The sequence below is a fragment of the Notechis scutatus genome, chromosome 4 (assembly GCF_049901735.1).
Source record: "Notechis scutatus isolate UNSWTSFEM ecotype Mainland chromosome 4, rNotScu1.2, whole genome shotgun sequence".
NCBI lineage: Eukaryota > Metazoa > Chordata > Lepidosauria > Squamata > Elapidae > Notechis > Notechis scutatus.
The window spans coordinates 3,546,032-3,558,135 of NC_142012.1; the positions used below are offsets into that span (position 1 = coordinate 3,546,032).

At 44.0% G+C, this 12,104-nt stretch overlaps 1 protein-coding gene across 3 annotated transcripts in view; it reads left to right on the plus strand.

Moving 5' to 3' along the window:
- CTNNA2 (catenin alpha 2) overlaps positions 1 to 12,104 on the plus strand; it is a 520,748-nt gene that overhangs the window by 146,011 nt on the left and 362,633 nt on the right. For all 3 annotated transcript variants that reach the window (XM_087962697.1, XM_087962698.1, XM_087962699.1), the window contains exons 5-7: positions 188 to 307; positions 2,385 to 2,651; positions 10,467 to 10,670. In XM_087962697.1, the coding sequence (XP_087818823.1) occupies positions 188 to 307; positions 2,385 to 2,651; positions 10,467 to 10,670 (591 nt within the window). The remainder of the gene's footprint in view (positions 1 to 187; positions 308 to 2,384; positions 2,652 to 10,466; positions 10,671 to 12,104) is intronic.

Here is a 12,104-nt window from a genome sequence, read left to right on the forward strand (position 1 = left end):
ACTAAAGATCTGTTGAGATACTGAAAATTATAAACCCTACAATGGCGGTCAACCCAACTGGGAATATCCGCAGGATAATTTTATGATGGTCTGAAGGATACAGCCCAGTGTTCTGGAGCTGCCTTGTCGTGCATGGAAGGTTTGACCATCGTAGCCTGGAGTCTCAACTTTCAATCTTCCTCTACAGGTAGAGGAAGCGCTAGAAGCCGTGAAGAATGCCACCAATGAACAAGACCTGGCCAACCGCTTCAAAGAGTTTGGAAAGGAGATGGTGAAGCTTAACTACGTAGCTGCTAGAAGGCAACAGGTGGGTGTACAGAAAGGGCATCCCGCATAATCTGTACAATGATTCAGGATTTTCTCATTTGCTCCAGGCATTTGGATTAGGGGCTTAAGGCAGCCCTGTTGTTGATACGTTGTGTTTTTTTAGTCATTGGGAAGTTTTTATTTGCCCAGGGCACGATGGGTTATTGTTTTAATTGTTGATCTTTGTACGCTGCCCAGAATCCCTGTTGTGAGATTGGACCCATATAAGATAGATAGATAGACAGACAGACAGACAGACATGAAAGAAAGGAAGGAAGGAAGGAAGGAAGGAAGGAAGGAAGGAAGGAAGGAAGGAAGGAAGGAAGAAAGGAAGGAAGAAAGAAAGAAAGAAAGAAAGAAAGAAAGAAAGAAAGAAAGAAAGAAAGAAAGAAAGAAAGAAAGAAAGAAAGAAAGAAAGAAAGAAAGAAAGAAAGAAAGAAAGAAGAGAGAGAGAGGGAGAGAGAGGGAGATGGGTGGGTGGGTGGGTGGACAAAGAGAGAGTGGAGGAGAAGGGAAGAGAAGAGAAAGAGAGACAGACAGACAATGTATGGTTTGTGGAGACTCCTGGTGGTATGAAAGAGATCTCAAAAGCTTATCCTGTCCATTGGTGGCTCTTTTGAACCTTCATGCTCCTGAAATGGCGGAGTCCCAGGCGCCAGGACAGCCGATGCCTCTTAACTGCTGGACAGAAGTCTCCCCTCAGGCTCTTAACCCTGAAACCCCGTTGCAGTCGGGGAGAGGAAGGCCGTCTACCCTCACTTTTTGGAAGGGTTACAACCTTCACGGTCATTTTCTCGTGGTCCTCTTATGTAGGATACAGGGCATCTCTTAAAGCTTCTGGGTGCTGGAAGGAACTAACAGACAGACCAGGACAATCTCTGCTTGATAGCCAGCTGTGAAAGAGCCACTTTGGTGTAGTGGTGAAGGTGTTGACTCAGAAACCGGGAGGCCGTGAGTTCTACTCCTACTTTGGGCCAATCAAACCCTCTCAGCCCAATTCACCTCACAGGGTTGTTGTTGTGTGGAAAATAGGAAGAAGAAGGAATATTCGTTATGTTTCTTGCTTGAGTTATAACTCACCGTCTCCTGGTTTTTAGCTTGGGGGCTTAATCCTTAGACCAACCTGGCTCTTGTTATAATAATGACACACACACCCCCACCAAAAAAGGGGGGCCATTTAAAAGGCACAATAAAATATACCTCGAAGTAGTGTTGTTGTCTGTGTGCCTGAAGATCCACGAGAGAGTTAAGATAGATGATCCTTGAGCCATTTTCCTTTCTGTACAACATTGCTTAAGATTTGGAATACAGTTCATTCACCTCCCTCATTACTTAATCTTTTTCATTTCAGGTTGCAGGTATGTCTTTGCTTTTCGAGATATCTGTTTTGAGCATCTTTATCCACCTTTTAAGTCTGGTTCATCCATGATGGATGGAGAAGTTTGGAAGGGCTTGGAGGCTGGTACTTATTGATAACAGTTAGCTTCTCTGCTGAGGCACCGATTTAAAGATATTACAGAGTCGGTGTGTGATTGTGTGCATTTTTTCATTTTCTAGAATTCTTTATTGGCCACGTGTGACTGGACACACAAGGAATTTGTCTTTAGTGCATAAGCACTCAGTGCACGTAAAAGATACATTTATCAAGAATCATAAGATACAACACTTAACGTTAGTCATAGGACACTAAATGAGCAATCAAAATCATGCTAGGAAACTAAATAAAACAATATAACCATAGAGATACAAGCAACAAGGTTATAATCATAAATAGAAAAGGAGATAGATACTAGGAAGGATGAGAAGAAGAATAGTAATACAGTCTTAGTAAATAGTTGGATAGTGTGGAAGGAATTAGTTGTTTAGCAGAGGGATGGCATGCGGGGGAAAAACTCCCCTGGAGTCTAGTTGTTCTGGTGTGCAGGGCAGCCCGATAGTGTCGTTTTGAGGGTAGGAGTTGAAGCGGTTTATATCTCCAGGATGTGAGGGGTCTGTAGATATTTTCACAGCCCTCTTTGTGACTTGTGCGGGTTGGTAGCCATTGTTGTTTTTCATTTTTTCTTTTCTGTTTCAAACAGGAGCTAAAGGATCCCCACTGTAGAGATGAAATGGCTGCAGCTCGTGGCGCCCTGAAGAAAAACGCAACGATGCTCTACACTGCTTCGCAAGCTTTCCTCCGCCATCCGGACGTGGCAGCCACCAGAGCCAACAGGGATTATGTCTTCAAACAAGTCCAGGAAGCCATTGCTGGAATTTCCAATGCGGCTCAGGCCACCTCACCTACCGACGAGAACAAGGGCCACACTGGCATCGGGGAGCTGGCTGCAGCCCTGAATGAGTTCGATGTAAGTGTGACTTTCAGTGGAAGAGGACGTCTGTAGCTCGGGGCTGGACTGTGCGGGGTCCCTGGTCCTCTCACTGAGCTTTTGCTGCAGGCATTTCACTACCAAACTAGGTAACATCATCAGAGTTAGGGTGGAATGAGGTTTGCTCTCTGTTTAGATCCTGGTGGCTTCTCTTCCTGTCAGCAGGAGTGAGAAAGGTTGCGTTGCTTCCTTGGTTGGGATAGGTCTGTGGAGATTCTCCGTTGTCCAGGCCCTGGTTGTCCCAAAGGTGCTTTTTTCAAGAGGCACCCAGACTTTCTGGTTTTCTCTGAAGACCAAACTTCTCACGCAAGAAGCTCCTTCAGCTCGTGATTAGGGTATTGCTCACCGTTTGATTGTTTGTCTGAATTAGTCGCTCTAGAGTGGGAATCGCCAACTCAATTTGTCTAGAATTGGAACCACCAACACAAAAAAAAAATGAAACAGTGAACAACAACCTAATGAAAGAACCACCAAGAAGAAAACAATACTCCCACCTACCCCCCCAAACTGAGAGCAAACCCCACTCCCTTTTGAAACTGAGGATGTTACCTAGTTGGGTCACAAAATGTCTGCAAGGAAGCAGCCAAGCTCAGAGACCACCAAGGACTCCGCAGGAAGGGCAAATTTCTAAAACATGAGAGAAAAAGGAAGACGTTGTGTCCAGATATCTGACATCTTTAAATATCATGTTACCTTTGGTCTCAAGGAACACTGACAGTTTCTAAAACATTTCTTTTAACTTACATATTATTTTCAAAAGCAATCTGCTCTATTTTCTATCACAGAGGTTTCACACTGGCTAACAAGCACAAAACAAATTAATTTAAAAAAAACGCAGTACCAGAAATTTTGGGGGAAAGGAGAGAATGTAATAGACAAAGATTAAATTCAGTAAACAAAAAGCAGAACATTCATTGATAATAATATAATAAAAAGCTTGGAAGAGTAGAATATATATATTTTTCTGGCTCTGAGAAGTTAGACAGAATATTCCTGGGCATAATGCCTTCCTCATCAGTGACCAAATATCTTTTTTTAAACAAAGGGGATGAAACTGTGGCTAAAATCTTTGTTAAGCCGGCTCTTTTGGGCACAAGGAGATTGTCTGGCACTCAGATAATTAATGTGGAAGCCAATAAAATAGCAAGAAACTTCTGTGCTTTGGGGATTCAGTGAAACCACCCTCCTGCAGCTGGTTTTTCCACGGAATCGTAGAAAGCCTGGCTCCCCAGTTTCAAACTGTCATGGGGATGGATTGCCCAATTAAATCTAATTATGCTAATTGGATTAGAGAGCTGAATATAAATCCCTTACTACGGCATTTATTTTGTTTTAGTACAAAGGATGAATGTGGGATGATGCGATTTGTCCCTTAAGTTCAGTTTTTCTCAACCGAGGCAACTTAAAGAAGGATCGACTTCAACTCCCAGAATGAGAGAGAGAGAGAGGGAGAGGGAGAGGGAGGGAGAGAGGGAGGGAGGGAGAAAGGGAGGGAGGGAGAGAGAAGGAGAGAGAGAGAGGGAGGGAAGGGGAGAGAGCACTCCCGAAGGGGGCGAGCACTCAAGAGGAAGCTGCAGAGGCAGCGGCACTTAGCACACGGCAGTCCGCCAAAGCTTCAGCCGGCGTAAAAGCTTCGCCTGTGGAGTGCAGAGCAGGTGACTCTGGAAAGTGCTGAAAATGGAGGGCAACCTGAGGGAGGAAACGGCATTACATTTGAGCCAGGGGCCTCCAACAGATTATAAAACAAGTAAAAAAAAAATAGTTAAAAGATGAAATCTAGCAGTAAAAATATAGCAATGAACTTAATTATTTCCTTAAGCCAAATAATTGCTTTTTTTCCCCCCTCCAAAGGCAACTGGACTTTCTTGGTTTTTTTTTTCTTTGAAAAAGTCTTGCTTCACATTCAAGAAGCTTCTTCAGTTCCCTTTTTCAGAACCGAAGAAGCTTCTTGGATGAGAAGTTAAATATCTTCAAAGGGAAAAAAACAACAACAAGGAAGTCCAGTTGTCTTTTGAAAAAAGGCAGTTATTTGGCTTAAGTAAATAATTATGTTTTTAAGGCAGCTTTGGGCCAACCAAGACCTGGATGATTGGGAATCTCCATCGACGTTTATTTGTGTCTTGTTTATATATTGCACTTCTATGCCAATTAGAACCTGATACTTTCCACCATATTCCTGTAACTCAGTTCTGTTCCTTCTATGTCTACAAGGACAAAAGTGTCTTAGGAAATGATAATCCCCAATTCCTTGCTTTGAGGATAAGAAGCCAGCTTGGCTGGGTGAGGAATTCTGGGAGTTGAAGTCCACAAGTCTTAAAGTGGCCCAGGTTGGAGACCGGGGTGGTTCAGGCGAACTGGTTCTCTCCGACGATCAGCTGTTGGGCCTACCCGTCCCACATCTAGTCTGTGCTTTCTTTCCGGGTTTTCCAGCCCAGCTGCTTCGCGCGGCACAGACGATTCCCACCTGTCAGATCTTTTGCACGCAGGGCTTGCAGCAGAAGGTGAGTTGCAAACGCTGCGTGCACGCTCACCGGACCGGATGTTACACCGGTTGAATCCCACCCCTGCTGGAGACCCAACTGCTTTGAGCAGTTGAAACCACAAAATGGTCCGTTGTCCATGATACAACCCCCCCCCCCCCACAATGCACAGAATAGACCCTTTGTTTTTGTCGTCACTACTCCGATGCCCTGCAGCTCCTTCCTAAATGCAGGTAATGCTCGACTTTGAAACCGGCCATTTCGTCACCCTTCGAAGTGACAAACGGCTGTGGGAAGAAGACTGTGCAGCCAGTTAAAACAGGGGTCCCCAAACCCTGGGTAGCAGCTCATTACTGGCCTGTGAGCCATTTGGAACCGGGCCGCAGAAGCGGTGGCGGAGCGCATGGACACAGGGCTTCGTACGGATCTGGAGGACTTAGAACGATTATTTGTTGTGCTATAGTGACCTCTAGTGGATGTTGCATCAAACAATTCGGTGTCTTTGCTTGGCTATGTTGGTAGAGCCTATATATATATATATATATATGTTTTCTTAAGTTTTCGCGGTACTTACATGTATGGTGTTCGGCTTGGTTCGGGTATTTTCCCACGTCATTGTAGTTCTTTTAAAGTTGTAGCAACGTTTCAGCAGAATCTCATCTGCCATCATCAGGCTTCTGTATTGTGTCCGTCTGTGGGTCAGACTTTTACAGTGGTTTCAGATTTAAATTTGGGGCAGCCTATTGCTGTGCCAGAATGGTTTTTCTTCATCCTGATTGGTTGGGAGTCTTGGTCTGTGTTTATTGGTCTCGGAGTTTGCTGTGTTCTGCTTGATGGGTGTTTCTGATATCTTCTGTCTGTTTTTTGGCTCTTTTTGTATCTTGATTGGCTGGCAGCATTGTGTTACTTTAATGGAGGCCTTTAGTGCAGCTTGGCTTCGTAAATGGACGGCTATCATTAGTTAGGAAGCTGGGTTTCATCTGGGTGCCTGGTTGGGGTGTGTTTGAGCTGGAGGTATCAGGGGATCTGTTTGTGCCCAGGTGTTTGCCTGGCTTGTGGTGTGGAGATTTTTTTGTTTGTGAGTGCAGGCTTCCAAATGATTGACAGCCTGGTGGAATCATCTCTTCTGTTCATGCTTTCTGGTCTTTTTCAATCTCTATGGCTTCTCTGATGACTCTGTGGCTAGGGTTTTCCATAGTGGCCAGGGTTTTGGTGCCATTGAAGTTGATGCTATGACCTGTAGCTTCCATGTGTTGGACTAGTGAGGAAGTGTGTTCCAGCTTTTTGACTGCATTTTTGTGTTCATCCAGGCGGGTCCTTATTCTTCTATTGGTCTGTCCGATGTATGTGGCCGGGCATGATGCACAGGGGACTTCGTATATGCCTTGGTTTTCCAGGTCAATTTTATCTTTGGGGTTGCTAAGGATGGCTGCTATTTTTCTGTCTGTTTTGAAGGCAGTCCTGATGTGATGTCTGTGTAGTACCTTACTAATTTTGTCTGTAGTACCTCTTATGTAGGGCAGGACAGCTGTTCCATAGGTCTGTTCATCTTCTGGGTCTCTATTATGTTTCATGTGTTTTGTGGATATGGTGATTTTGCTTTTGTGGAAGCCGTTGGCTAGTACTTTAGTCAGGTGCATAGTTCAGCCAATGTGTCAAGATACAAAAAGAGCCAAAAACAGACAGAAGATATCAGAAACACCCATCAAGCAGAACACAGCAAACTCCGAGACCAATAAACACAGACCAAGACTCCCAACCAATCAGGATGAAGAAAAACCATTCTGGCACAGCAATAGGCTGCCCCAAATTTAAATCTGAAACCACTGTAAAAGTCTGACCCAAGACGGACACAATACAGAAGCTGATGATGGCAGATGAGATTCTGCTGAAACGTTGCTCAACTTTAAAAGAACAACTACAATGACGTGGGAAAATACCGAACAGCGAATACAATATATATATATATATATATATATATATATATATATATATATATATATATATATATATATATATATATATATCAAAGAATGACGACACCTTCAAAAGAAGGGAAGGAATGTATATTTTATTTCTATAGCTGCCTGCCTCAATCATAGACTACGGGTGGCTTACAATTCCAAAAGTGTAAAAGCAATGAAACAAAGGCATTTTATTTTAAAAACAATAAAAAAAATGCCAAATAAATCTACACAGCTGCCAATAGGCATACAGCCAGTTGGATCATTGAGACGAGATCCAACTTAGAACGAAGACCCAATTCCCTGACAGTGAGGACAATGAATCCGTGGAACAGAAGTTGCCTCCCGAGGCTGTGGGAGCTCCATCACTGGAGGCCCTGAGCAGGGGGCTGGAGGAGGAGACCCCCAAGAGAATAAAACCCTGTTATTCTGGGTTCTCAAGCAGGGCTCTCCGACCTTGGGCGCTTGAAGGCTTTCAGCTTTGCTAGCTGGGGAATCCTGGGAGTTGAAGCCCACCAGTCCTAAAGTGGCCCAGGTTGGAGACCTCTGTTCTAAAGTAGGAGCTGACCCCTTGAGTTTTCTCTCTATTTGCCTACCTTCGCTCTCTTCAATACAGCTAGTCCTCGACTTACAACATTTCATTTAGTGACCGTTCAAAGTTCCAACTGCACTGAAAAAAGTGACTTAGGACCATGTTTCACACTTACGATGGTTGCAGCATCCCTATGGTCACGTGATTTGCCTTTGGATGCTTGACAACCGATTCATATTTATGACGGTCACAGTGTCCTGCGGTCCCACGATCCCCTTTTGGGACCTTCTGGCAGGAAAAGTCAAAGGTGAAGCCAGATCCCCTTAACAACGGCAGTGACTCCCTTAACAAATGCGGCAAGGAAAGTCACACAGTGGGGCAAACCTCACTTAACAAATGTCGTCTCACTTAGCAAGATAAATGTTGGGCTTAATCGTGGTTGTAAGTTGAGGACTACCTATACATACATAGAGATTTGTTTGTATGTGTATTAGACGTATCTAAAAATCAGGGTTCAGACCGGTTCTATAGATCCGGTTGTTATGATTCTGCGCAGTTCGGAGAACTGGCCAATTGTGCCCCCGGCTGGCCCCGCCCCTCCCTGCCCCCAGGCCCTGTTTTTTTGCCTTCCTGGGTCCCAGGGGAGGCTTCTCTGAGGCCCAGGAGGCCCAAAAGTGGTGGAGGGGGATGCTGCCAAAAAAGAAGCCACACCCACCTAGCCGCGCCCACAGAACCGGTTTTTAAAAGAATTGAATGCTCAAGATCCTTTTTTAGTGTCCTTGTGTCGTTCTGGGCGTGAGACCCACTGGGAGTGGCATAGAATCGGGGATTGACTGGTAACACAGCGCAGAGATAAACCATTTTGCAAAGAAGCAGGTAAGTCATTGTGGATCCTACATCACCTCCCGCCCTTCAAATCAAATTGCAGGAGGCCTTAATGCAATGAGACACGAAATGGTCTCAAAAGGGCGCCCAGCCAGGAAATGCTTCCCCTCCCACCAGAACAAATATTGCTTTCTGTTGCTCTATAATGCCATCCTTCCCACGGCTGCTCCCACGGCGGATGGATAACTCTGTTGCCCTATGCAAGGCAAGCTAGAGATGAATGCAATTAAGGGGCAACAACATCGGGTCTGATCCGTTTTTAAGTGGCATTCAATTCTGGTAATCTGGTTTTGAGACTGGACCTTTGCTGCTCCGAAGATCTAATCCTTTCTAAATGCTGTCTGGGTTCCTGGGGAACTGACCTTCTTGGGTTTTTTTTTTTCTTTTTTCTTTTAAACTTTGCTGCATAATTCTTTTGTTGGAAACTTTTAGATTCTTATCCCCAAAGCAAGGAATTGGGGATTATCATTTCCTGAAATCTTTTTGTCTTTGTAGACATTGAAAGAACAGAACTGTTCTGGCCAGGGCTTCCCATAATTAAGCACGTGCTTAGTCCAAACAACACTTGTTTTATATCAACGCTGGGAATTATGTTCATTCCCAGCCGGTAATGAGCCCCAAACAGTCCCCCGAGATAAGCACCCACCTCTCTCTCCTTTGAATGGCTGCCAACAGCTAAAGTGCCAAATGAACTGTAAAAACCAACCGAAGTACAAAGTCCACACAGAGCTTCAAGGATTAATCCGAACAGAATGAATGACTTTGCTTCCTGCAAAGGTTTCTTCACCTTTGCCTGTCCTTTATCCCTTATGGGAGGGGCAGTCACCTCCCAGCCTTACTCCCGAGTTGCCCCCTTTTGTTTCAGCTGCTCTCACCAACTAGCAGCTCTGTGCATACATGCACTGGGAACAGGCTCCCCTTGTTCCTCTGCCTCGCTGCTTTCCAGGCTCCAGAGGCTCCAGAGGCAGCACCCCACTCCCAGATGGCCCCGGTTCCATCGCTTCATCGCATGCAGGACCCTCGTCTGAGTCCTCTCCAGACTCCCGGACTGGCCCATGCTCCTCCCCACCTGTCCGATTCTGCTGCCGGCTGCACTGGCTGCCAGCGGACCACAACAATAACTGAGTGACAGGAATATGGTGGAAAGTATCAGGTTCTAATTGGCATAGAAGTGCAATATATAAACAAGACACAAATAAACGTCGATGGAGATTCCCAATCATCCAGGTCTTGGTTGGCCCAAAGCTGCCTTAAAAACATAATTATTTACTTAAGCCAAATAACTGCCTTTTTTCAAAAGACAACTGGACTTCCTTGTTGTTGTTTTTTTCCCTTTGAAGATATTTAACTTCTCATCCAAGAAGCTTCTTTGGTTCTGAAAAAGGGAACTGAAGAAGCTTCTTGAATGTGAAGCAAAACTTTTTCAAAGAACACCCCCCCCCCCCCAAGAAAGTCCAGTTTCCTTTTGGGGGGGAAAAAAGCAATTATTTGGCTTAAGTAAATAAATAATTAGGTCTTTAAAGTTCATTGCTATATTTTTACTGCTAGCTTTCATCTTTTAACAATTCTTACTTGCTTTAGGATCTGCAAGCTGGCCAGAATCACCAGTAGGGTAGCTGGGTGACAAAATAAATAAATACATGAAATAAATAAATACATTTACATTTCTTCCTTGCCATCTTTATTAGTTTTTAAGTCAATTTGAGTGATAATATTCATTTTTAATCGTTCTAATGTTTTGTCTTATTTTAATTGGTTGTAATAAAATAAGCAAATAAATTTCATAATAAATTTCCTTGTAGGTAGATAGATGTAAGATGGGCGGCATCTAAGTTTAATAAGCAGTAACAATAAATAACAAGGATTTCTCTGCCAGACCGTTGGTGCTCCTCGGTTTTCACAAACTCCCCTTTCTTGCTTTGGTTTTTGACAGAACAAGATCATCTTAGATCCCATGACGTTCAGCGAGGCCCGATTCCGGCCCTCCCTGGAAGAGAGGCTGGAGAGCATCATCAGTGGGGCTGCCCTCATGGCCGATTCGTCTTGCACCCGCGACGACCGTCGGGAGAGAATTGTGGCTGAATGCAACGCGGTGAGGCAGGCGCTGCAGGATTTGCTGACCGAATACATGAATAACGTAAGTGATGGCCTTCCTTCCTTTTCTCCTCTTTTCCTCGTCTCGCGTGCTTGGCTGGCGGCATCCACTCTTGGGGGTCCCCAGAGGAAGGGGGTCCCTTACAACCATGTAGGGAGTGCAACTTTTGGAACTCTTTGAAGTGTGAAACCATGGAAGGTGGATTGTGGAGTTTGGTCCTGATGGAAATTTGGGTTTTGGAAGAAGAACCAGAGGGAGCCCCTGGGAGCTTCCTTAGTAGAATGGGGCATGTCCATTTTTAATATGTACATCTTTGGTTGCTTCTGCCGTGTTTTCCTTAAGTATCCCTCCCGAAGATCAATAACTTATTTTACCCCACAGCACCACTGCATATAGCAAAGGTTTCCAAACTTGGCAACTCTTAAGACTTGTGGCCTTCAACTCCCAGAATTCAGCATGGCTGTCTGGTGAATTCTGGGAGTTGAAGGCCACAAGTCTCAAACGTTGGCAAGGTTCGAGGCTCCCTGGCATACCACACATATTATAAATAATAGGATATAATTGAAATAGAGCTACCGATTGGAAGGTGTAAACCTCTGGTAAAGTGTTGGAATATTGCCTTTCCCCTCATAGTTTCAGACGTGATTTACTTCTTTGTTTAACTGCTGGAACAAATGTTGGAATCTCTTGGCTGAAGTAGTGAAATCCATCAGGAAGGACAGATGCTTTTTAAGGGTGTCGTGTGAGTTATTAAGAAAGTATGTCTTGCGTGGGATTTCCACAGCTGTTGAGCTGCTCTCTTTATGGCCGTGGTTACAACGAAGAAATCTTTGAAATATATGTTACCACACTTAAAATGTCCAGGCACAGAAAACAGAGTGTTTGGTAGCATAATCAACATTGTTATATGAAGGACTTCCCTTTACGGTATTGAAGATATCTCTAAATCTGAAACCTTCCAAGATTGCTTAGCCAAAGACAACTGATGGTTTTGCGTTGGTGTTTACTCTCTTGAAGTGCACCACACTTCAAGGCCACCAGAACACTTTGTACAATTTCATAGCTTGTTGCCAAGAACCGAATTCAACAATATTGATAAGACATCTTTGAAATTAATAGCGGATTATGTATTTTCCCTTTAGAAGGTAACATTCATCCTTTTGACTATTTCAGACATGTGTTTGTAGGGAGCTTTTGAAACAGTTGATAACTATATTATCGAAGAGTTGGGACAGAGGAATACTTCCTAAATTTGGAGAAGATTCAACAAGTTTAGTAAATGCTAATGAATCACAAATGGATCTTTCTGAAGGTTTCCAACATCCTAAATATGATTTAAAGTTTGATTTTAAAAAATGATGTGATGTAGCTGATCTTTCCTATGAAAATCAATAAAGCGCTACCTAACATAAGAATGGAAGATACCTGAGATTTCCTATTGTTTTACCTGGGATTTCCCTTTACTTTATCTGTGAA